Source organism: Acaromyces ingoldii (assembly GCF_003144295.1).
Source record: "Acaromyces ingoldii strain MCA 4198 unplaced genomic scaffold FA10scaffold_8, whole genome shotgun sequence".
NCBI lineage: Eukaryota > Fungi > Basidiomycota > Exobasidiomycetes > Exobasidiales > Cryptobasidiaceae > Acaromyces > Acaromyces ingoldii.
In genome coordinates this window covers 750,355-774,019 of record NW_020290254.1, presented here as the reverse complement: position 1 = coordinate 774,019, position 23,665 = coordinate 750,355, and the positions used below count along the sequence as shown (strand labels likewise).

At 60.1% G+C, this 23,665-nt stretch overlaps 10 protein-coding genes across 10 annotated transcripts; 6 read left to right on the top strand and 4 right to left on the bottom strand.

Moving 5' to 3' along the window:
• Nucleotides 1-572: 572 nt before the first annotated feature.
• On the top strand, nucleotides 573-1,790 carry FA10DRAFT_289310 (hypothetical protein; the record flags this gene model as incomplete). Its single annotated transcript, XM_025524277.1, has 3 exons — nucleotides 573-975; nucleotides 1,034-1,194; nucleotides 1,257-1,790. The coding sequence occupies 3 exons, from the start codon at nucleotides 573-575 to the stop codon at nucleotides 1,788-1,790; spliced, it is 1,098 nt and encodes a 365-aa protein (XP_025374438.1).
• Nucleotides 1,791-2,774: 984 nt separating this feature from the next.
• Nucleotides 2,775-4,561, top strand: FA10DRAFT_269828 (putative monooxygenase). Its single transcript, XM_025522894.1, has one exon. It carries the CDS (start codon nucleotides 2,833-2,835, stop codon nucleotides 4,150-4,152), a length of 1,320 nt encoding a protein of 439 aa, XP_025374437.1. The 5' UTR covers nucleotides 2,775-2,832; the 3' UTR covers nucleotides 4,153-4,561.
• Nucleotides 4,562-4,797: 236 nt separating this feature from the next.
• Nucleotides 4,798-6,085, bottom strand: FA10DRAFT_276557 (glycoside hydrolase family 28 protein). Its single transcript, XM_025523325.1, has 3 exons — nucleotides 5,731-6,085; nucleotides 5,570-5,668; nucleotides 4,798-5,502 (listed from the first exon to the last, which is right to left on the bottom strand). The coding sequence occupies exons 1-3, from the start codon at nucleotides 6,074-6,076 to the stop codon at nucleotides 4,862-4,864; spliced, it is 1,086 nt and encodes a 361-aa protein (XP_025374436.1). The 5' UTR covers nucleotides 6,077-6,085; the 3' UTR covers nucleotides 4,798-4,861.
• Nucleotides 6,086-7,314: 1,229 nt separating this feature from the next.
• Nucleotides 7,315-8,464, top strand: FA10DRAFT_269826 (carbohydrate esterase family 8 protein). The gene has a single exon (XM_025522893.1). The coding sequence runs from the start codon at nucleotides 7,375-7,377 to the stop codon at nucleotides 8,365-8,367; it is 993 nt and encodes a 330-aa protein (XP_025374435.1). The 5' UTR covers nucleotides 7,315-7,374; the 3' UTR covers nucleotides 8,368-8,464.
• A 65-nt stretch (nucleotides 8,465-8,529) lies between these two features.
• Nucleotides 8,530-16,731, bottom strand: FA10DRAFT_297659 (hypothetical protein). Its single transcript, XM_025524530.1, has 4 exons — nucleotides 15,356-16,731; nucleotides 13,382-15,296; nucleotides 13,094-13,317; nucleotides 8,530-13,020 (listed from the first exon to the last, which is right to left on the bottom strand). The coding sequence occupies exons 1-4, from the start codon at nucleotides 16,498-16,500 to the stop codon at nucleotides 8,631-8,633; spliced, it is 7,674 nt and encodes a 2,557-aa protein (XP_025374434.1). The 5' UTR covers nucleotides 16,501-16,731; the 3' UTR covers nucleotides 8,530-8,630.
• Nucleotides 16,732-16,863: 132 nt separating this feature from the next.
• FA10DRAFT_269824 (hypothetical protein) lies at nucleotides 16,864-18,492 on the top strand. Its single transcript, XM_025522892.1, has 2 exons — nucleotides 16,864-17,600; nucleotides 17,657-18,492. Exons 1-2 carry the CDS (start codon nucleotides 17,241-17,243, stop codon nucleotides 18,383-18,385), a joined length of 1,089 nt encoding a protein of 362 aa, XP_025374433.1. The 5' UTR covers nucleotides 16,864-17,240; the 3' UTR covers nucleotides 18,386-18,492.
• Nucleotides 18,493-18,658: 166 nt separating this feature from the next.
• FA10DRAFT_269822 (hypothetical protein) lies at nucleotides 18,659-19,966 on the top strand. Its single transcript, XM_025522891.1, has 2 exons — nucleotides 18,659-19,359; nucleotides 19,433-19,966. Exons 1-2 carry the CDS (start codon nucleotides 18,776-18,778, stop codon nucleotides 19,809-19,811), a joined length of 963 nt encoding a protein of 320 aa, XP_025374432.1. The 5' UTR covers nucleotides 18,659-18,775; the 3' UTR covers nucleotides 19,812-19,966.
• A 262-nt stretch (nucleotides 19,967-20,228) lies between these two features.
• FA10DRAFT_269821 (hypothetical protein) lies at nucleotides 20,229-21,288 on the top strand. Its single transcript, XM_025522890.1, has one exon. It carries the CDS (start codon nucleotides 20,243-20,245, stop codon nucleotides 20,810-20,812), a length of 570 nt encoding a protein of 189 aa, XP_025374431.1. The 5' UTR covers nucleotides 20,229-20,242; the 3' UTR covers nucleotides 20,813-21,288.
• Nucleotides 20,788-21,641, bottom strand: FA10DRAFT_269819 (hypothetical protein). The gene is made up of 2 exons (XM_025522889.1): nucleotides 21,358-21,641; nucleotides 20,788-21,294 (listed from the first exon to the last, which is right to left on the bottom strand). The coding sequence occupies exons 1-2, from the start codon at nucleotides 21,595-21,597 to the stop codon at nucleotides 21,148-21,150; spliced, it is 387 nt and encodes a 128-aa protein (XP_025374430.1). The 5' UTR covers nucleotides 21,598-21,641; the 3' UTR covers nucleotides 20,788-21,147.
• A 225-nt stretch (nucleotides 21,642-21,866) lies between these two features.
• On the bottom strand, nucleotides 21,867-23,586 carry FA10DRAFT_269817 (P-loop containing nucleoside triphosphate hydrolase protein). Its single transcript, XM_025522888.1, has one exon. The coding sequence runs from the start codon at nucleotides 23,509-23,511 to the stop codon at nucleotides 22,183-22,185; it is 1,329 nt and encodes a 442-aa protein (XP_025374429.1). The 5' UTR covers nucleotides 23,512-23,586; the 3' UTR covers nucleotides 21,867-22,182.
• Nucleotides 23,587-23,665: the final 79 nt, after the last annotated feature.

The window sequence follows — 23,665 nt, the reverse complement described above, 5'->3', positions numbered from 1 at the left end:
CGCGTCTGCAAATTGGAGGGCCTATGAAGTGGGCGACCCCGCCCATCGAGGGTGCCCCTCATCGGTATGAATTTGAACCTTCGACGCTGGACCAAGTGCGCCAGCGAGGCCACAGTGCGTCGCTTGGAGACGCAAAGAAGGGCATTGCAAATACAATCGTGGTCTGTAGGTCTAGTACAGCAAAGAGAGAGGGAGCACATGTATCAGTGCGAGGAAGGCCCTGCGCGAGAGCAATCACCCGAGCCAGCGCGCACCTCAGTCGGAGAGAGGAAGCAGAGCGAGTGAGAGCAAAAAGCCGGGCGGCGGGCGCTCGCGTCTGTTCAGGCACCGCATAATGACGGCCCGCTCATGAACAGACTGTCCAGGGCACGAGCAGCGTGTGTACATGCCCGCCTTTTGCCCGCTGGTGGCAGGGAATAAAGTCGGGTCCGCCACGAGGTTTGCGCGCCCCGCCGCCCTCCCGTGCGAAGAAAGAGAGACGCCACCTTCTGAGCGTGTGTGTGGCGACTGTCTCGTTCCTCGTCCCTCCGAGTCTATCTCAACGATCTTTCGCTCCTCCTCTTTGACCTTCGATGCCATCCCATCACCACCTTGGCTCTCATCCCGCTGCTGGGCCATCATCTCCTCCGCCGCCTACCGTGCCCGCGACTGTGAGCGCTCAGCACGCCATCTCTCCCTCGCAGTCCGCCAGTCCAAGTGTTTCCCACACGGCTCAGCCCGGCGAGATGTGCGCTTGTCCTAGCTCAGACGCAAACTGCTCTAGGTCCGGCACCAGTGGTCCCTGTGGTGTGTCCGCCGGCGACGGATGTGGCGGCAGCTGCAACGGCAACGCCATTGCTGGGGAGTCGTCGTCTTCGTCATCCTCGTCGTCTTCGTCGTCGGCCTCGCCGTCGTCCTCGCGTCAGTCGGTGTCAGCAGACCCAGATTGTGCTGGAACTGCTCCAAATGGCAATGAAGCCGAGTCTTGCAGCACGGGTGAGTCAATCTTTGGCAGAAGGCGATGCCTCGGCTGATCGGAGCTCTTGAGAAACAGCAGAGGCATCCAACAACGATGATGGCGAGGGCGGCGACAGCGACTTCAACGACAACGTCAACACAGACAGGGGCATTGCTGTTGCCACGAATGACAGTGGAAAGGACATGACCAGCAATGGCAGCAATGTGAACAACAACGGTGCTACTAGCTCTTCTCTGGTGAGCTGCACTAGGAGGCACTAGCGCGAGTCGTGACTGACACCGTTTGCTTGTCTGTAAAGCCGGTCGCCCCTCACAGCGAGGCCGTAGATCCGTTTGAAACAGTCAGTTCCTGCAAGGAAGACCTCCACGGTGCACACATGAGGCTTGCAGACCTCAAGGTGCAGCATGGCTCCATCGAGGTTGAGATCATACGTACCACCGACGAGCGCCGCCTAGCTGACCGTGAGCGTGAGCGCGTCTGGGAGGAGAAGCTTCGCGCGGTGGCAGCGCATGGTCAAGCAGAGAACGAGCAACAGCTTCGGGACGACGAATATCGCCGTGCTCCGAGAGACCGTCTTCGCCTCTGTGCAGAGCGTGCTCGTCAGGCCGCCGAAGAGTGTCTTCGCCACAGCCACTTGTGCATCAGTCTCGACGAAAGGCACCGTAGCTCCGAGGCCGAGTGCAACCGCATCAACAGGGAGATCCAGCGTCTCCATCGGGAGCGTGATCACCTCGCCGGCGCTGTCCAGTCCGCCGAGGCCGGCGTCAGTGCTCTGGCCGCGGCCTATGAGGACGCTCTCGTCGAACTAGACAAGTTCTTCTCTCGCGACTAGTCGCGACGTCGGCTTCGAATGACTTTGGCCGTGCAAGTCGCCAGCATGGCCGAGAAGCAAGTTGAAATAGAATGTAGTTATTGTCGACGAGGGAATGGGAGGGTGAGTCAACTGAATGTACTGGCTTGGTCCAGTCTCACTGATTCTCGAGCAGCACGACAGCGGGGGAATCAGATTTCCTGATGTCATCTTGGTAGCCTGTGCTTTACTTATCTTCTGTCCCTACCGTCTCCCCTTCACACCGATCAAACTGTACTCTTTTCCTGTTCCCCTTCGCTCAGCTGTCTTTTGCGTCTATATTCTCAATCAAAAGTATCATCACTGTTCATAATTGCCCGTTCTTGGTGGCCTATCTATGGCCACAGGAGGGAACGACAGACAATGGTTAAATACAAACCTCAGGGTTGAAACGCATCGACAAGGGGCAGCGATAAAGAATAGGTTGCTGATTTCGTTCGGGGCCTTCTTTGTGGACACTATCCACAAACACTCCCCTAAAGGGGCTCGGGAGGCCGGGTCAAACAGGGGCTCACTACGTTTCACACAATGGAAACTTCTCTCGTGGTCTTCAATCTAGGCAGCGGGAGGAGGAACAGTCCAAACAATGACGTGGCAGCACCTTGCTACACCATGTGAGTCGACATGAGTCGCTTTACGCAAGCCAGCAGCAAAGACTAAGATGGTCTTGCCTTGAGCTGGTTCAATCAGCCAGCCTTCTCTGGTTCCAAGCAACCACGGCCTGTCAATGCCAATTGGACGGTGCTACCTCCCTTCAATTAGTCAGGCACTAGCGTAAACGTCAACACCACACTAGTAGTGCAGATCGAGCTCCTGCCATTTTTTATTCCGGTGAAGGACGCGCATTGCCGTCTAAATGCGCAACGGGTCGGTGGAGATAAACGGGGGAAATTGCTGCGCCGTGGAGAAGCACAACAGATCGGGGGGAGTCTGATTGGGAAAGGCGAGGACTTAAATATTCGCTCTCGAATCGGTGCTGAAGACTCCTCAACCTCCCCTCCCTCCTCAACCATCGTCACCGGCAATGCCTGAGCTTCGGGTCCTCATCGTAGGGGCTTCTATCGCCGGCCCATGCGCAGCCTACTGGCTCGCCCGGTCTGGCTGCAGTGAGGTGACCGTCATCGAGCGCTACCCCTCTTTCCGCAGGGGAGGACAGAACATCGACATCCGCTCGTACGGTGTCGCTGTGATGCGTAAGATGGGCGACATGGAGGAACGGGTACGAAGCAGACTAGCGCCGTTCAAGGGTCTCGAGCTCGTCAACAAGACCGGACGGGTGCTCGCCACTATGCGTGCGTCGGGAGATGCAGATCGGCAGGCGTTGGTGTCCGAGTTTGAGATCTTCCGAGACGACCTAAGCGAGATCATGTACGACCTTTCGCTCGAGGCCGGAAAGGGAAATGCGGGCGAGCCAAACAGGGTCAGGTACGTGTTTGGCGAACAGATCTCTTCCCTCGCCCAGCCTGCTGGAGAGAATGGGCCCATCAAGGTCGAATTTGCAAACGGCGTTCTCCAGCCGTCGGAGTTCGACCTGGTGATAGCCTGTGATGGCGCGACGTCGCGCACTCGAGCGCTGGGCTTTCACTGCAACGTCAGGGATCACATCGAGTCAATCGATGCGTGGGGTGCATACTTTAGCATTCCTAAATCCATTCTGCGAGATGGCCAGTACGGCCAAGGCTACAGTGCAGTGCCTGGACGCTTTATGGGCGTTGGTCCCGATCACGACGGCAAGACAAATCGCGTCGCACTTGTCGGTATCCATCCCCGCACAAGCGAGACCGCCCCACGTATGGAAGAGTTTCGACAGGCCTCACGGATGGGCACCGAGGCTACCAAGACCTTTGTCGCCGACGTCTTCCGCGGCGCAGGATGGCAGACTGAGCAGCTGCTCGAACTTATGGAGAAAGCCGACAACTTTTATGCCTCGGAGATGGTGCAAGTCAAGATGCCGTCTCTGTCCCAAGGCCGCTTTGTCCTCTGCGGCGACGCCGGATACGCCGCTGGTCCGACTGGAACCGGTACGAGCCTGGCGATGCTTGGTGCCTATATCCTAGCAGGCGAGGTAGCCTCCCATAGGAACGATCTTCCGAGTGCCATCAAGGCGTATGAGGAACGTATGCGACCGGTGATCACCGAGTCGCAGAAGATCCCAAGCGGAATGCCAGGCATCATGGCTCCACAGACGACATGGGGCTTGATGCTACGGAACATCATCTTTGTAGTCCTCTGTAACCTTATGGCGCTCGGAAGCTCGTTGCCTCTCTGGCTGGGCGGCCTCTTCTCCATTGCGTTTGGCAACGCACATGGCACTATCATACCCGAGTACGATTGGGGCTCCTAGTGTCCGGCTGCTGTTGCTGCTTTTGCTCCCCCTGCCCCTTTCGCAGGTCCATACCCACATTTCTACCAACTTGATCATACCAAGTAGACCCTGCCGCGTCAAGTTTCTAGTCATCGCGTAAATGTGCGATCTTGCACCTCGATGACTTCTCTGCCCTTTTCCTTCGTCTGAAGAACCCTTTCGACCGTTGTAGCCTCACCAAGGCGCAGGAAAAAGCTGTGTTTGACACCGTTGTAGCTTCACCAAGGCGCAGGAAAAAGCTGTGTTTGACACAATTGTATGTCACGGAGTGGATGCAGTATGTTCAGGAATGCAGGAACAAAGTTTTCTCTCTACTAAGCAGAGATGCAGGCAGGTCCTCGCCTCCTCCACCCCCACGTCGAGCGGCAATCTTCCTGTTTACCGTGCGAGAGCGATCTCAGGAACTTCGACAAGTAAAAACAGCGAGGCAGTCTCTTTTCTTATAAACAAACAGGCAATAGACTGCCAAAATGCAGAGCAAGAAATCTACTCAGAAGAGGCCTGCTGTGAAGGTGCCGATAAGGGTGCCAAAGACCGAGACTGAGGAATGTCGGAATAGTACTCGTATTTTGTCCATCTTCAACCAAAAAGAATCGAAATGGGACAAAGAGAAGAGAGCTGAACAGTGCGAATTCGTACGAACGAAGAGAAAAAAGAGCAGAATAGAGGATCGCGTGCGCATCGCCGCTCAGCACGAAGCAGGCGAAGGGACATTTGCACACTTTGTCGACTTCTTCCCGCCCGAAATGCTGTTGCCGCTCCACTTCCAGCCGGAGCAGCTTCCCTTTCCACAGAGGATGTAGACTTCCGTGGCGCTCGACGAGACTGAGCCCGTCACGCCCGACACTTCGAGATTGGTAATGGGGACGCCGGTCGTCGGTGTGCCCGTTGGCCCGCCGTTTTCGTAGTCCTGTTCAATGACGATGCCATACTTGGAAATGTTGGACAGCTTGACATTGGTGTAGTGCACGTTGTTGACCGAGCCCGTCGCGCCAGAGACAGTCTTGATCCTGACGCCGTTTTCCGAGTTCGACACGCTCGAGCCGCTCACGTAGACACCGTCGACCTTGTTGTCAGAACGCCCGCCAACGGAACCAATCGAGATGCCGTGGCCACCCGAGCAGGTGTTGCCAGTGAAGTGAATGTCAGAGCCCGAGTTGACGGCCAAGCAGTCGTCCTGGTTCTGCACGTTGGAGTTGGAAATGGTGACGGTGGTGCTGGAACCAACGTCAAAGGCGTCGGTGTTGTGCCCACCATTCGAGTCGCCATCTTTGTTGTTGATGGTAATGTGGTCGAGGGTGAGCGACTTTGCGCCATTGATGGAGAAACCTGCCAGGCTCTCGGGGTCAATGTCTGCGAGGGGACTGTGGAGCCTGGAAGAGCAAAAGGGACTCACCCTGAACGGGAGTGTTCTTCACATTGAGGTTGGTGATCTTTGCGTTGGACATGTTGTGGGCGAAGAAAGTCTTGGGTTTCGTCTTGCCACCGTTGCTGCCTGATTGTTCAATTGGGTGAGCGCTTATTCTACAAGCACGAGATAAAGCTGTCAACACATACCCTTGGAGTCCCACCAGCGGGCTCCGTCGCAGTCGATGAGGTGGCCGCTGGCGCCAGTGATGGTGATGGAGCCATCAGCAGAGATGAGGGGTCCTTCCCATTCCTTGTAGCCGAACGTCGTCGTACCGGCAAAGGTGACCGAGGTTCCCGACTTGAGGCCGGTCAGGTCGAGCGTCTGGCCGGCAGGCACAGCAATACCCTGCAAGGTGATCGAAGAGCAGGAACCCTTGCCCGAGGCAAGCGCCGAGGTCGAGGTGAAGGTGCAACTAGCCCGAGGCTCGATCGAGAGACCGTAGCTCGAAGCGGCGAGAGCGATTGCCAGCTGGATGTAAGTGGTGAGCTGCATGGTGCTTGCTGTGGCTGGAGTTGGCCCAAGATCGTCGTCGAGGCATCCTTTTAACCCTTTTCGCCATGGTGTGTGGTTGTCGAGGTGGGGGCATCACTCAGGCCCATTCGAGAAGAACTATGCTCCCCCCCACTCCCATCCATCCACCTCAAGCTCGATGCTGTACTCGAATGCATAGAAAGCACTTAGGCGGACATTTAGCTAGCGTCTCAACGTCAAAAGGAAGCTAATTTTCCCGCTACGTCGCAGTGAGTCCAGGCTATCACGGGTTGTTTCGTTCCTGATTATTCAACTTGTTCTGCGAACCCGGACCCGTGTTCCGCGGGCCCGGCGGTCTCGAGGCTTCGAACCGCTGTCGGTTAGAGTTCCCTAAGGAAGTTTCGCCGAGACGTCGAATCCCCAGGCGTTTGAAAACGAAGCTTTACGCCTTCCTTCGGAAGCGCCATCTATCGACTTCTTCAGCAGCTGCGTCTTTAGGAGTCGCTGCATTGCTCTAGACTCTTCACAGGGGCGCTATCGTCTGGCAAGAAGAAGGGGTCCAAGTGGGACAACATGCTATGGTGCGGTGTTGATCGACGTGGGGGGGATGGAAGCAACGTCTCCCTAGCCTACTTCTGTTTTCCTTGTTTTCCGGCAAGTTTGTTCTGGCCTCGAATGCTCATTGCTTCCATCGTCAAAGTGTCGAAGCCACTCCGGGCTGGGTGCGCTTGGTCTTCAAGGTGGGTGCGCCCCGGCCCCGTCAGCCCTGACATGACAGAATAGGGAAACCAAACCGGTCTGACCAATGAAGCGGAAAAAAGTAGCTCATACGCGCCCTAAATCTAGGCAGCGTGCACGCCTTTTTCCCAAGCTAACTACGCTAACCGTTCGGGGATAGGCGCAGACGTTGCCTGATCTCGAGGCGAACAAGGTCACGTCAAAGTGGGGAAAGTGCAACGAGGCATGGTCGTGTCACATGTGCGCTAAGACTTGCGCGAGCCCCTACTGGCCCCTTATTGGCGTGGGGTGTATACGTCTGGAGGAAGTCGTTGGTCGCAGGTAGAGGCCATTAACACCATACAGGCAATGCATCAAGGTGGGGGACACGAAGAGTCCAACGATGCGAGAGGGAAGAGAGTCAAACGATGCGAGGGGGAATGAGAAGTCTGTTCAAGATACCCAGGAGTGTGTGAAGCACTTAAATACGAGACGCTCGGTCCTTTTTCGAAGAAGACGCTGCAAATAGCTTCCGCTCAGTCCCCCTCCTCCTCAAGCTCCTCGTTAGACTAAGGGGTTCTTTTGTCTTCTCCCTTGTCAGTATGCACTTCCTACAGTCTGCACTTCTCCTCGTCACTGCCTGGGTGTCGCTCGCTCATGCCTTGTCGTCACCGCCATCGGGCGCCCTGGTGGTGAGCAAGTCACCTTCCTCGGGCCAATACAAGTCGGTCCAAGCCGCCGTCAACGCCCTGTCCAAGTCGAGCAGCAGCAAGCAGACGATCTTCATCGAGGCCGGCACGTACTCAGAACAGGTCCTCGTCCCCTCCCTCTCGGGACCACTTGCCATCTATGGATCGACAAGCGACTCGGGCTCGTACAAGTCCAACACGGTCACCATCACCCATGCTGCTGGTCAGTCCGATGGCCTGAACAACGACCAGACGGGCACGCTTCGCGTCATGACTTCGAAGTTCTCCTTGTACAACGTCAATGTGGTCAACTCGAAGGGCCAGGGCACCCAAGCGATTGCACTGAGCGCCCAGGCCGGCCAGCAGGGGTACTACGGCGTCTCACTCAAGGGCTACCAGGACACGCTGCTGGCCCAGACGGGCGCGCAGGTCTATGCCAAGTCCTACATTGAAGGCGCCGTCGATTTCGTCTTTGGCCAGCACGGTCAGGTTTGGATTCATGACTGCGACATCGGCGTCTCGGCCGGCGGCGGATATGTCATCGCGAGTGGACGGAACTCGTCGAGCGAGAACTCGTGGTATGTCATTGACAGCAGCCGCATCCAGGCCGCTTCGGGCAAGTCGGTCAGCAGTGGCAGCACCTACCTTGGCCGGCCATGGGGTCTCTACGCCCGGGCCGTTGTCCAAAAGTCGACGCTCAGCTCCATCATCAATTCGGCCGGCTGGAGTATGTGGAACAAGGGCGACGAGCGCACGGCCAATGCCTACCTGGCCGAATACAGCAACACGGGAGCCGGTGCCTCGGGCCAGAGGGCTTCCTTCTCCAGGAAGCTCAGCTCTGCAGTCGACATCACCACAGTCCTTGGCTCGTCGTACGAGAGCTGGGCAGACAAGTCCTACCTTTGAGCCGATGCAAGCCGCAGTAACCCTCCTCCTCCGTTCTTTCTTAGCCTTCTCTTCCTTCTGAAAGCAGCTTGTCAGACGCAGCGAATGCATCTTGTTTCTTTGCCAAGCATCAACGTACATCCTGCCACCTCGCTTGCGACTGGTGACACGTCTATCTCCAGTCTCGAAAGCATGCCATTTGAGCACCCGTCTTCCGTCGTCCGTATTATCTGCTCTGAATCAGACTAGTGAAGTAAACTACTACTATACAATGAAGATGGGAATTAAGAATGAAGAGGGGCAAAATGACCAATGCAGGCATCTATGAGCGGCTTGGAAGCATCGGACGTTTCGGCCTCGGAATTTCCAAAGGCGCCGTAGTGGGACCCGTCGAGGCACAGAGCCGTGACATTGTCAGAGACGAGCGACATGGCCATGTCGCTTTTGAGTTCCATGTCGAGATCGCGATAGCCGCGCGTGGTGAGGAGGCCGTTTGTCATCGAGATGGACAGAATCGGAATTGACTGGCCAGAAGGAAGCGTGAGCGCGCGTCGTAGCCATTGAGCGAGCACGTCGGCTGAAAACGGAGACCGGTCTGTGATGCCGTGGGAGTAGAGGAGGCGCAGGGCAAATCGCAGCTGCCGATCCATTGCGTGGTAGAAGGACGCCACCCAGGGCACGGCCTCTTCACTGCGGAGCTGAGCGAGCAGCGCAGGCTCAAAGGCCGGCTCGGCGTCTTCCTCGACCTGTCGCAGGACATCGTCGAAGATGTAGTCGAACGGATTGTCGGACCGGAGGAAGCTGCGCTCGAGCGCGCGCGTGAATGGCGGGACAAGGAGCAAGGCGGGGCTGTTGTCGATGATGATGAGCGACTCGACAGTCTGCTCCTGCTCCTTGAGCAGCTCCACGAGCCGTGGCGCCCAGAGCGCGCCCAGGCAAAAGGCAGCTAGGCGATAGGGTCCCTGCGGCTGCACCCTACGGATCTGGTCGGCATAGTATTGGAGAATCTCGTCTGCGCTGCAAAACGTGGCAGAGAGTCGGGTCTCGCGCACGCCAAAGACAGGAAAGGGCAGCCCGAGGGCCCAGTGGCGAAAGTGCCGAATGCCAATGCCGCCGCCGTGGAGGATGAAGAGAGCGTGGCCGTCGGTGACATTGTTGAGGCTGACGACGCACTCGTCGGCATCCAGCTCGCGGCTTTCGCGATTCTGCAACGGAAGGTGATTTCCGGCAGTGGCAGCGAGTGCCTCGAGACGGCCGAGGTTGGCATCGCTGAGGAGCTGGAGCTGGCTCACGTCGACGGCAAAGTGCTTGCGAATGGCGGCCGACAGCCGCGAAGCAGAGAGCGAGTCGAGGCCGTAGACTTTGAGAGCGACGTCGTCGCGCACCTCGCCCGGCTCCATGTCCAGGTGCATGGCGACGAGCGACCGCATCGAGACGCCGTTCTCCTGACGGCCATGCAGGTGCGGGTTGAGGATGCGCTGGTTCATGAGGTGGGTGCAGAGGTGCCGCGTGGCGCCCTTGAAGCGGAGGAGCAGCGAGAGATCGAGCCGCCCGACAAAGAGGGTACTGGGCGCGCCATCCTGGAGCAGCATGAGCGTGTCGGCCATGGCCAGCAGCACCTCGTCCATGGAGCAGGCCGCGTCGACCCAGACCCTCGAGCGCGAAAAGCTCTTTTCCTCGGCCGTGGCGCGCGCAAATGTGCCAGCGTCGGTGATGCTGGGCACGAGCATGGCCACGCTGCGAGGCCGTTTGGCGACCATGTCCTCCATCCACGTGTTGGCCGCGCTGTAGTTTGCAGAGCCCTGGCTGCCGGGCAGCGACGAGAGGCTCGAAGTGGCAATGAGCCAGGCCTCCTTGGCGAGGTGGCGCATGAGGACCTCGAGCCCACGCACCTTGGGCCGGTAGACGTGCTCAAAGTCGGCCGTGGTGAGATCCTTGAGGCGTTTGTCGAGAAGGGCGAGCGGGAGGAAGAAGGCGCCTTGGAAGTCATTGTCGGCGCAGAGCTGACGGGTAGCGGCATCATCGGCTGCATCCATGGCAGATGTCTCGAAGCAAAGATCGCTGCGCTGCTCGAGCCAGCCAAAGTAGAATTTGTCCCTCTTCGACGTGGACGCCCTCTGGAGAAAGGCGTGGCCGCCGCCGCGAGACGTGCAGACGATGTGCCGTGCGCCCCGCGTGTACATGAAGTGGGCCAGGCGGAGGCCCATGCTGCAGCATCCACCCACGATCAGGTAGCTGGCATCGCCATCAAAGAGCGGCGTGCGCTCCTGCCACCCGTGCCGATAGACCTTGTCCGAGGGACTGTCTGGCGCCTGGCTCATCGGAGGCGTGGCCGGACACCTCTGCAGCGAAGACTGCTGCACAGCGTCTCGGAGCGAGATGCTCCGGAACGGGTTCTCTTCTTTGGTGATGAAATCGACGACGCGGCCACAGAGCTGGCGACAATCCTGCAGACCGAGACGCCCCGTGTCCTCGAAGAAGAGCACGAGATCCGGCTCAAAGTCCATGACCTCGCCAAAGGCATCGGCGCTCTTGATGACGCTGAGCACTTGGAGATCCGGATCCGATGGCTGAAAGTCCGACGGCAAGCCTTTCCCGACAGCAGCCACCTTTGCTCGACTGCCTGACCACGCTGCAACGATGCAGCGCAGGGTCGCGGATGCGATGCTGTGCACATCGACACCGAGGGGCACCTCGACAAGCTCCGTTTCGGGCACCGTGATGGCAGACGGGGCACCGTCGGTGCACCAAGCGATGCCAAAGACGTGCTTGCCCCCGTGGTGGCCTGTAGCCAGCGTCCAAGCGCCGAGGCGCACCGATTGCACGACGTGAACCAGGGCGTTGCCCTGGCTGGCTTGGTGGCGAGCGCAGCTGAACGTCGCCTGGTGCTCGCCCTTGTCGCCCACACTGACGACATCGACGGCGGAGCTGCCCAGCAACCAGGGCTGGGGGCCGTCGATGGAGACCAAGCGACGGACTTGGACGCTGCCGCCACTCGCCACGAGCAGCTCTGGCTCGAGGGGAGCGAGACGGAGGGCGTCGTCGATGGCAGATGGCACGTCCTCCACACCTGCCTCGACCATGACGGCGGTGATGTGCAGGTGCGGGTGCTCGACGCGGCCCGAGCGCGTTAGTCCCCACACGGCAGGGCAGTCGTCCGCGGCAGCAACGACGACGAGGTGGGGCTGCTGCTGCTGCTCGTCGTGGTGCTCTGCGATCCACTGCGCCAGCTGCGCCTCGTCGCCCTGCCTGAAGTGGAAGCGCGCCTCGTCGCCCTGCGTGGGCTGCCAAGCCTGTTGGATGGCCGCGGGCTGTACCGGCCCAGCCTGGGCAGTGATGACAATGTGCGACATGTAGCTCGAGCGCGTCTTGGCAAACGAGACATCGTGGAAGTTGCCGCCGGCCTGCAGTCTCGCCCGCCACTCGTGGTCCTGCATGGTGCAGTGGGAGCGGCCGTCGTCGTAGGCGTACCAGTCCTTGAAGACGCCCATGACCGTGTCCATCGTGATTGCGCCTGGGTTCTGCAGCGCCATCTGCTCGTTGTCGAGATCGATGACGATGAGATAGCCGCCGGGGACGAGGAGCGAGCGCACATTCTCAATCGCCCTTGTCAAGTCGGCGACGACGTGGAGCACGCCCCACATGAGGACGACGTCGAAGCTGCCCAGTTCGGCAGGGCAGGGGTTGGACAGGTCCAGCACAGCAGCCTTGGCAGCCAGCGACGCCGGCATCTCGGCCAGCGCCTGCTTCGACAGGGTGGGCGAGATGTCGGTGACGACGAACTCGGCCTCGACGCTTCTTAGCGCGTCTGGCCGCTGCAGCCAGGCCTCGCCGTATACGCGCGAGAACTGGCCAGTGCCGGCACCCGCCTCGACGACGCGGATCGTGCGCTTGCCCGAGGCGAGTGCCGCGCGGGCTGCGCGAAAGAGGGACTGGACGGCGTCGTCAAAGGAGCGGTCCATGCGTCCCAGCAGCTCGTACGCAGGCGTCATGATGTCGTCCTTGAACAGCTCCTGCACGCCCACGAGCTCGTCGACTGCGGCAGCGGCGAGGTGCGGGCCGACGCGCTCCACGACGTCGCCCAGTGCAGCGTGCGAGGCGGGGATGGCGACCTTGTCCACCACCGCCCGTGCGCGCCTGCTCTTGGCCAGCAGGTGCTCCTGGTAGCGCTGACGATGCCGCGGCACGCTCGCATGCCGCTGCTGCAGCTCCTTGGCGGCACGGTCGATGTAGAAGAGGCAGTTGGTGTCCAGTGCACGAAACACGTCTGCGTGTCCAGCAACAGGCTCCAGGATGCGATCTCCCTGCTCCCACAGAGGCCGGTCGGCAGTGAGGCCCACGGGCTGCCAGTGCAAAGCCAGCCTGACGTCCGGCGGACTCGGGTGCGCAAAGCTGTTGCGCTCGTACAGCAGCCGGTCCAGCGCAATGACGACGTGGCCCGACTCGTCGAGGAGCTTGCAGTCGGCCACGACGCTCTCTGGGCTCCAGGAGCGGATGCGAACGTGGGCGTAGGCCGTGTCGCCAGGGGTCAGCCGTGCGCCGACATCGAACCTGGCGCGGACCAAGCGCTTGGGAAGGTAGATCTCGTTGGGAGGTGCCGTCATCGGGTACCAGCACGGCGCAATGGAGAAGTGCAGGATGGCGTCGATGAGCGCCGGGTCGACGAGGTAGCCTCTGCCATGTGCCATCAGCAACCTTGCAAGGGTTGTAATAACGACGAGGAGACCGCTTGCATCGCATCACTCACCGGTCCTCGGGCAGCCGCACCTTGGCAATCGCCTCGTCGTCGCCCACATGCACGCCGTCGATGCGCCTGAAGTTGGAGCCGAGCTGGGGGACGAGGCTGTCGAGAATCTGGAGCCACTCGTGCTCTGGTACTGCCTTTGGGCAGCGACTGTACATGGCCTTGATGTCCTCGGCCTCACCGCGCGACGCGCCTTGCACCGAGTAGCGGCCGTCGACATGGCGCGTCTGTGTGGGGGAGACTGTAAGCGGGGTGCCAGGTAGGAAAAGCAGCAGATGTATGGACACCCACCTCGACAAAGTTGTCCATCCCCGACACGCTCTGTGAGACGAGGGAAAAGTGGCTGTTGCTGCCAGGCGGCCTGTCGAGCGTCAGCCTCGAGGGCGCCTCGCCTGGGGCCGGGATGGGCATTGCTACGTGGATGCGCATGTCGCGCAGCTCGCAGCACCCGGGAATCGTCTCCAGCGCAGCGGCCATGAAGCCAGCCGCAGGCATGCAGGACACGCTGTTGACGGTGTGCTCGGCCAGGTCAGGGAAGAGGTCGGCCGAGACAGCGAGGCCGGGCGAGTCGGCGCAGAGACGCCGTCGTCGTCGTCGCAAATGGGCCAGTGCATCCTTGGAGACCTGCACCGGCAGCTGCGTCTTCTCAAACGTGTGAATCGGCAGGCCGTCCTCCATCGGCAGTTCGTGACCAAAGAGGCTACCCAGGTCGACACGCTGCCCGCGGCAGAGCAGTTCGCCAACCATGGAGAGAAAGGCGACCATGTCGGTCTCGAGGCACGCCTCTTCGTCGTTTGTGCTCTTCGCCCGACGAAGCGCAGGCAGGCAGGCGGACGTGCTTGCCTGCTGCTCCAGCAGTGCGCCCAGAACAGGGTGGGGCGACAGCTCGAGCACGGCGGCGCCAGGCGTGCAGCGGTTGAGCGCGCGACAGCAGTCGTCAAACTGGACCACGTTGCGTGTGTTTCGCCACCAAAAGTCGCAGTCAAAGGGCCCGTGAAAGGCGCCTTCCCCCACGGTGGACGAGAAGACGTCGATGCCGGCTTGCGGCCGGATCTCGTCCTCGTCGAGGCCGTACGCTGTAAAGAGGTCTTTGATCTGCGCGACGAGGCGCACCCGCAGCGGCTCCATGAAGCTGCTGTGGGCCGCCACGTTGGTCCTCAGCATGGTGCACTGCACGTCTTGCGCGACTGCCTGCGCACGGAACGAGTCGAGGGTGTGGCGCTTGCCCGCGAGCGTGACAGCCTCTGGCCCGTTGATGGCGGCAATGTCCAGCGACAGGGACAGCGCATGCATGAGCTTGGAGGCCCGTCGCGGGGAGCAGGCGACGGCCATCATGCCCGCGCCCTCAGCTTCCGTCTGGGCCATGAGGCCGGCACGGATGACGCTGAGCCGGACGGCGACCTCGGCTGCCGTGGCCCAGGCCGCGTCGTCGCCAGCGCCAAAAGCGCCACAGGCGTAGGCCATGGCTGTCTCACCGGCACTGTGCGCCAGCATGGCCTGTGGACGCAGCCCCAGGGAGCGCAGCAGATCGACGAGGCCGACCTGGACGACTGTCAGGGCGGGGAGGATGTGCAGTGTGGACCACCGACTGTCATTCTCCCACAGCGCTCCCCTTTGCGCGCCAAACAGACCGTCGTCCTCGATCAGACTCCTGCCCACGGCGTCCCGATAGACTCTGTCGCTGCGGAGCACCGACTCGCGAAAGGCGCTGAACCGCCTGTACAGCGCTCGGCCCATGTGAAGGTGCTGTGGGCCCTGGCCAGGAAAGAGAAAGGCGAGCGGTGCATCAGCGCGGGGCATCGGTCGCCCGACCCTCTTCGCGGCCCTGGCGATGCTGTGGCCCACTGCGTACGTCGCCCAGGGGTTCTGTCTCGCACGCCTGGCGAGGGTCGACGCCATTGCGCGGAAGCCGTGTCTCGGCTGGAAGGACTCGAGCTGGTGGCAGAGCTGCGAGGTCGCCGCCTCGGTGAGGCTGCTGACGACGAACAGATGCAGCTGCAGCTCTCTGTCGTCTGGGTCTCTTCTCGCTGCCATTTGGCGAGTGCGACCCGCAATGCCATGTGTCCTTCGCTCCATCGCCGCCCCCTCTGGCCCACCCACGACGACATGCGCGTTGGAGCCGCCAAAGCCCGAGGCAGTGATGCCGATCAAGGGAGACGCACCCAGCGGCTCGCCAGACGCAATCTTTGCCTGCACACGGTCCCAGCTGCTCTTTGGATCAGCGACGGCGAAATTCTGAATGGGAATGAGAGATGCTTTACTCACGCTATCGACTTGCTCGGCCTCTGTGCACAGATCTGTGGAAACGTCTTGCCGCGGCGGAGAATGTGAAGCGCCTTGACGAGCGAGACGAGAAAGGCGCAGAACTCGGTGTGGCCCACGTTGGACTTGACGGAGCCCACGACGAGGGGCGTGGCGCGCGACTGCGAGGCGCCGCCAAAGACGTCGAGCGAGGCGCCCTCGATGCGGTCGCCGACTGTGGTGCCCGTGGCATGCATCTCGACGTAGCTGGCCTGGCACGGCTCCAGCCCCGCTGATCGCCACGCCTTGGCCACGCATGCGCGCAGCGAGGCCTCCGAGGGCGAGGTGAGGCCGGCCGCAGTCGCGCCATTGGAGTTGAGTGCGGTGCCCAGGATCGTGCCGTAGATGCGGTCGCCGTCCCTGCGTGCAGCATCAAGCGGCTTGAGCACGATGCTGACGACGGCCTCGCCGCGGACATAGCCGTTTGCGTCTTCGGACAGGGCGCTGCAGCGCCCATCGGGCGAGAGCACGGTGAGCTGGCTGAACCCAATGTGGTCCTCGACCGTGGCCAGGTGGTTGGCAGACGCAACGACGGCCGACTCGCACTCGCCGCGGGCCAGCGCTTCGCAGGCGAGGTGCATGGCCGTCGCACTGGCCGAGCAGGCCGTGTCGGTGTTGAAGCTGGGCCCGCGTGCGTCAAAGACAAAGCTCAGCCGGTTGGCGAGCATGCAGTCGCACTGGCCCGTCTGGTGGTGGGCATCGGCCGAGAACTCGGGCTCGTGGAGCGGCTTCTGGCGCACCTGGGACCCGCCGACAAAGACGCCCATCGTCGTCGTCTCGACGCTGCTGTCCTGGAGTGCGCGGTAGGTGACTTCGATGAGCTTGCGCGTCTGCGGCGTCATGCGCCGCGCCTCGGCCGTCGAGATGCCAAAGGCGCGGTGGTCAAACGTGTCAAAGCCTGCGAGGATCGAGCCGCGGTCCGTCCACGCCTGGCCCGGACCGCGCCCAACCTTGTTCCCGTCGAGCGGGAAGCGCGCATCGGGGATCTTGTCGATGGAGCAGCCGCCGCGCTCCAGGAAGTCTCCAAAGGCACCAAAGTCGAGATTGCCGTCCTGGCTCCCGCTCGGAATCTCGCAGGCCACGCCGACGATTGCGACAGCTTGCGACATGCTTCAGCGGCCAGACTCAGACTCGAGCGAGGTGTTGGCTTCTCTCTCTCTCTCTCTCTCTCTCTTTCTATTTTCTGTGTAGTCGCTGGTGGTAGGTTGTTGCGGAGATCGCACTCAGGGCAGGCGACTATCATCCAGGAACCCGGCCGGGCTCACGTAACATTCATGCGGCGGCAATTAGGTTCGTTCTCCACTCGACAGTCTTCTGACGTCTCGTCGAATCCGGCAAAGAATCATGCCAATGTACTGTATGTATATTATATTGATGAAAACCTTCGCACGTTTTGCACGGTTCGTTGCATCTCCGATAACACTAGCTTCGCGTCATTTGCTGCACCGACCCTGCCTTCATTCACCGCACCTGGCCAGAAGCTTGTGCATGTACTAGTACTGTACTACTACTGTATGCGACGCCCTATTCTCCGACTCCACATCCGCCTGAACCATCGAAGGCGCGCTAAAGAAGAAAATGGGAAAATAAATGGAAGAGGCCAGAGGGTAAAGGTACGCGGCGTCGATGATATCATGCTGAAATCAATTTACTCGTTCACAGGCACCTTTCGAAATTGATTTTAGCTCGGGAGTTGATGAGGGCACGATCGGCAGAGGGATGTGTGCGAGCTGGTCGGCGTTACCCCCCTCGGGTACTCGATAGGAGAGTCTTACCCTTATAGAAGACGACGACGACGACCATCCATCTTGCAACCCACCACCACCACCAACAAGGCCCGACCCTCGCAATGGACCAGCCACTGACGCCGTACCAGGCAGCGCTGGCTGCCGAGCTGCACGACTCGGACATTGTCTTCTACGTCGCCCTCTTCTTCTACGGCATGGCCATGTGGGAGTTTGTCTCTCGAGTGCCCGCCGAGACGGTGCGCATCTACGTGCCCGAGTTTCGCAAGTGGAAGTCGGGCAAGTTCGACCACGCCTCGCTGCCCATCGTCTTTGTCCTCGCCAACCGCATCGCGCTGCCGATCATCGTCTCCTTTTCCATCTCGCAGCTCCGGCAGCCGCCAACGGGCAGCTGCAGCGCATACTACAACGGCTCCCTCACCCTGCTTGCCATCACCACCTTCACCTGCAAGGCCATCGAGGTGGTGAGTCGAGCTGCTCTTTGCCATGAATGAGCTTCAGGCTGACATCCAGTACTCAGCTGCGCGTGAGTGGCATCCGCAAGAGCTCACCCCCGATCAAGGCCCTGCTCTGGACGGCGGCGGTCCTCCTCTTTGCGCTCTGGCTCGTCTACGCCAACACGCAAAAGATCCTCGAGCATCCACCCTTCCCGGCGTTTCCCTACGCGTCGACGTGCGGGCCCGTCGTCAAGAATGGCCGGTGGCACATTGCCGTCTGGGGCAGCGACCTGCTCCTGGAGCTCGTCCTCTTGGTGCTCGTCATCGACCACGCCGTCGGCGGCTTCTTCTCCGAGTCGGGCCCATTTGGTGCTCACTCGCTGAGCATGAAGCAGCGCTTCAGCCTCTTTTCGCGCGTCACGCGGCAGTACTACGTCGGCGCGCTTCTCTGGTTCGTCTTTAGCTTCTCTGTCAACCTGCTCCAGCTCGTCTGGTTTGTCGTCCACGTCATCGACTTTTACGCCGGTCTCATGATCCCCATTCAGATCTGGCTCACGACGACGATGGGGCCTCGGCTCGTCGTCGACATGCGCCTGTCCCAGGGCCACTTTTCTAGCTTCTCCATCTTTGGCGGCAGCAGCAAGTCGTCCTTCAACGGCTCCGAGCGCATCAACCTGCCCGCGACGCCGAGGACGGCGCAGGGCTTCCCGTCGCAGCAGCCTACGCCATCCATCAGCCAGGTCGAGAGCATCGAGATGCTCGACAACAACAAGCTGTCGGGTGTCGGCTCCCGCACTGGCTCCATGGCCTGATGATGCCCTGCACATTCTCTTGCCTACCCCTGGCCCCATTTATTTACCTTTACCTTCAATATCTCGCTTGGCCTCTGGTTTTACAATGGGAATGCTTGCTTCATGAATTTGGCTTGTTGTCGGATCTTCTTCTTTGGGCAATGACCACTAGTACTCGCTTCCACGGAGAAGTCAGGGCCGGGCGGGGCTAGGCGCCTTCCTTCCGTGGAAGCGTGCATGCACGCCCCCTTTCTTCACGTTGCATCTACCCTTTTCCAATTTAGTCACCGCTCCACATGCCCTAATTGGAATCAGGTCTTGACACGGGAGCCCGGCAGGCAAGCAAGCACATGCCATTGTCCTCCTCATCCACCACGACAGACAGCAACAGAGTCAAGAACAGCAGGCGCCATGAGCTACATCAACGGCTACTCGGCCGAGGAGACGGCGAGGCTGGACCACCAGCACGGTGCATACAAGGCCATGCTCCACGGCAAGCTCTTTTCGTCGCGCGTGAGGGACGCAGCGGCGCGCGGCGAGGTGAAGCGCGTGCTCGACGTGGGCACCGGCACGGGCATCTGGTGCTACGACGCCCTGGCGGAGCTCCACGCGCTCAGCGGCAGCCAGGGCCAGGTCATTGTGGGCACCGACGTCGTGGAGAACGAGCAGTGGAAGGCGCACAGCGGGCCGGGCCGCGTCTTTGTGCAGGCCGACCTCAACGACGAGGCGGGCATGCTGAAAATCGCAAAGGAGCACGGGCCATTCGATGTCGTCAGTGCGCGCCTCCTCAGCGTGGCCATCAAGGAGGGCAAGTGGGAGACATTCATGCAGACCCTCTCCAAGCTCCTCCGGCCTGGCGGCTTCGTTCAGCTGCTGGAGATCGATGCCATCAACAGCCACAGCTGCCCCACGCATGCGGGCCAGACGTACCGGGAAGGCGCAGAGGCCCTCATCGTGCCCCACGCGCTGTACCGCGTGTCGGGCTGCGACCCTCAGTGAGCTATCTGTTCTATGCCTTGCCTCCCTTGCCTCTTGAGAAGAGAGAAGCTCATCACGATCTGCCCACAGCTGCTCGCCGCGCCTCGCTGAGCGCCTGAGACGATCTGGCTTCGTCGGCGTCACAAACGAGCTCATCTACGGCGACTCGCACGACGTTAATGCAGACGGGAGTCGAACCCTGAACAAGGCCGTCGACGAGTGGATGCAACGGACAAACGAGCACCTGAAGCCCATCTTTCTCAAGGTCCGGCAGCTGCCACACTACAAGGCGCTCCTCGACCGCCTCCCTCCCTGGATCCTGGAGCTGACCGACGGCAGGCCCGAGGCGCTGCTCAAGGACGAGGCCGAGTACGACGACTTTGCGCGGCGCCACGAGAAGCGGTGGCGCGAGGATCCGGCCTGGCACTGTGCAATCAACGTTGCCGTGGGCCAGAAGGCAGTCATTTGAGGCAGCAGGGACCGCCACATATAGCAATGATCGCTGGACGGGGCACCCTCGTCTCTTTCTTATTGCTGGTCATTGTCAGGGCTGTAGGTTGCTCCAGAATGAAATAGAGGATATCTCTGCGGCCTTTGTAATGCCCCACAAGCAGGCATAAGGAGTGATTTTACAGCACTCATGCAGGTGTGACTACAGCAGCAGTGCACTCGCTGGAATGCTCTGCTGTGTGCAAGCCCATGTGCAACCCTGAATCCAGCATGTTCCCCCATCTGAGAGGCCTCTCGAGGCCAGGGAGTGAACGCAGCCGCCACGTGCGAAAAAGTCGCATAGGTTTGCAGGCATGCGTCCGATAGTTACTTCCGAATTTTTGTTCGAGTCAGCACCTCTATCCCCGAGCGAGCTTCCGCCGGGACACCCACCACCAGGACGCTCATGTCATGAAGCTCGGCAACAGCCTGTACCCGGTCCTCTACGGGCTTGCGACGTTCTCTGCGGGAGACTTGCTGGCCCAAGGACTGGAGCATGCCAGGCGCGACGGCGTCGACGGAGGCCAGCCGTTCCAGCACGATCGCGCTCGCACCGGGCGGGCGCTCGTGATTGGCGGGACGGCTGCGCTCCCGACTCACTACTACTTCTTGTTTCTCTCAACGCTGTGGAAGACGTACCCCAGGGCCCAGAGCATCCTCTACAAGGTCGGACTGAACCTGGTCACGCTTGCGCCAATGCTCAACTCCTACTTCTTCGGCATGCAGTCCCTCCTCGGCGACTACGGCACCGCCAAGCCGTGGTCGCTGCGATGGTCCTCTGCGGCGCAGCGCATCAAGGACAAGGTTCCCAGGGCGTGCGTCGAGGGCATCTTCTTCTGGCCCACCGCCACGGCCATCAACCTGGCCCTGGTCCCGCCACGGTTCCAGTATATCCCGCAGGGCATGGCAGGCATCGTCTGGCAGTCTGTGCTCAGCATGAAGAATTCGACCGCGCGGAAAGGGCCGGCTCAACTCCAGTAGAATTTCTTACTTGCCGCGGGGACTATACAGGCCAAGAGGCTGCCGTGCGGCTGCCGATTGTCGACGGCCAGAGTCGCTGACTTTAGAATCCAAGGCAAAGGTTGCCACGCATGAGTGCGCAGATAGAGCAATGTACTATACAAACCCAGCACTATAGACGATGCTCAACTCAATAGACGATGTTGTTCCTCATGCCGACGAGCGAGCGAGCCTGTGCACGGCCATAGATGATAGAGCATTGGTCGAGTTGTGCATTGTCCGCGTGTGTCCCGGGAGAGGCCCGTGCACCTTTTGGCCTGCACCTCTTGAGAGAGAGGCGATGGGGCAAGGGCTGCTTACGATGGCAAGGGCTGGGCTGCCTGATACGGTGGCGGAGGCACCCGTTGCGCATCTGTGTGGGATGGCGTCGGCTGATACGAGGGCGGCGCGGGAAGATTGCGGAGTTCCTGCTCCCGTCGCGCCACTTCACTGCTGGATGCAAGCTGTGGAGCGCGTCAGCGCTGCTTGGCGCCAGTGGAGATATCGGACAAAAAGAAGCAGCTCACCGATTCGCCCGCGCTGGAGCGGGCAGCCTGCGCGTCGTCGGTGCGCCGGCCGGGCCTGAGCGCCCGACCGAGCCTTGTCAACGTGGGCGTGCTTTCGGCCTGCGTCACCACAGCTTGGGGCGTCGTACTAGCAGCCTGTGGCTCGTGCGTCGCCTGTCTGTGTCTTTGATTGTCGCGTTTTCGGATCTGGCGCTGCTCGTACTTGATCATCACGGCCCCGACTGCCGCTGCTGCAAACATTGTCGCAGTACTGTAGTGTCTAGATTTCACCAGCGACACAGAGGCGAGAGGACGAGATGGTGTTGCGAGACAGGTCACCCGGGCCTCGCCGTTTGCCCGCCACTGTGGGCACACGCCACATGGATTGGGCTGTCCGCACTAGTCTCCGGACTCGCGTCAACAGGCCGCTCAGACTGCATCAAGTAGCTTGGCGTGACTAGCCGCCCTTGCAGGAATCTCTCAGTCGGGCTTGAGGAAGGCGTCTTCACCAGTCATGCAGAGATCAGGACACATAAACTATTGAGAGGGCTCAGGCCTCAAACTACACACAAAAGCAGCAGTCAGGACAAGCCGTCCCAACACGACTTGAACTGGTAGGGTCACTGCTTCATGCCCATGAATGACGTGTCTCTTGCCATGCCGAGCAAGTGCTCGACGTCGACGTTGGCGAGGTGTGCCGTCTTGCTCAGCACCTCAATCTCTGCCAGCTGCACGCCCGTGCTCTCCGCTTCATGCTCGCCACAAATCAGCTGCGCGTAGGCGTTTCGCAACATCTTTACATCGAGTGAGGGGCATTCAGGGCTAAGGCTACATAGGGTGAAGGGTCTATTCGGCTGCCTTCGTCTGTTCGTGCAGCACATCGACGTGATGGAGGAGCTCGGCCACCGATGCTCTCGCCTCTGAGCCGTCATGGGAAGCAATACCGAGCAAAAAGGAGAGAAAGAGCTCTTTGAGAAAAGCGAAGGACCAGCCTTCGGTCTTTTCTACTAGGGCTGCGCTCAAGGTATCAGTGTTGCGGTGCTTCTCATCAAAGATCAGCGTCGAGTGCTTGACTTTTTCCTCTAGCCACTTGTTGATGAAGCGTTTGCGCAACGCGGCATCGGGCAGGTTAAAGGAGTACTTGGTGTCAAACCTGGAGGGACGATGAAGGATGGCCTCGTCGAGCTTGCTTGCATCGTTTGCCGTCGCAATGACGAGGATACCGTCGTTCGGCTCAATCCCATCAAGCTGATTGAGCATAAAGCTTCGCGTGTCACCTTCGACGAGCGTATCGATGTCTTCAAGCACGAGGATACATGGCGCCTCCTTCCGTGCCTTGGCGAAAATCGTTTGCATGCCCCATTCGGCTCCGCGCTGCGTCTTTGCGCTCTGCACATAGAGTGCCGGGAATCTCTCACACATCTTGAGGAGCGCTTTGATGACACCTGTCTTGCCGTTACCGGGAGGTCCAAGGAGGAGGACGCCACGCTTCCAAGTAACGCCGAGCGATTTGTATAGACTTGCGCTCTGAAAGAACTTGTTGGTGTCCCGAACTAAATTCTGCATCGTTGCTTCCGGGAGAACAATGTCATCGGGATTCGCATTCTTGACCGCTTTGTAAAATGACTTGTCCTTTCGCCATCCTCCGCCAGCTCCGTGGTAGACCCACATTTCGTCCTTGAGGGTTCCCTGCCAGGCGTACGCGTCTGCAAGGAGCTTTCGTCCGGCGAGGTCGTCGGCGCCCGCAAACGAGAGAAGCCACATCTGCTTCCACTCCATTCCAGACTGGAACTCGAAGGTGTAGACGAGGAAGCTCTGGCCATCGTACTGGACGGTAAAAGCTCCATTTTGCAGCTCACTCCGGTAGTCCTTGGCGGTCAACTTGGCGGTCTCACCCCGAAGGAGAGCTGTATTCCCACCAAGATAATAGTCGACAATGTTGCCCTGGCCGGTCTGTAAGCTCGATAGCTTCAAGTGTGCGTGCTGGTGTTCCGAGCAATGCGTCATCTTGACATCTTTGGCTTCAAAGAACAGGTCGAGGTCCAAGCAGTCTTGAACGGCCACGAGCTGATTTCGCGGATGTTGCTTTTTGACGGTATTCCACAGATGTAGTGCTCCGTTGCGACCGGGCAGAAAGGCAGAAGTCATGGCGGCATCATCAATGATCTCGACCATTTTGTTGTCTTCGTCGAGGGTTGGATAATTTCCGTCCCTCAGAGGAGAGGCCTTTCTCTTATATAGGGAGGCAGGTCTGGCGCTGAGCGAAGTACGCGCTACTGAGCTCCGCGTTAGCGGCTTCCCTTGGCATAGCAACCTGGCTTTGTTGTGA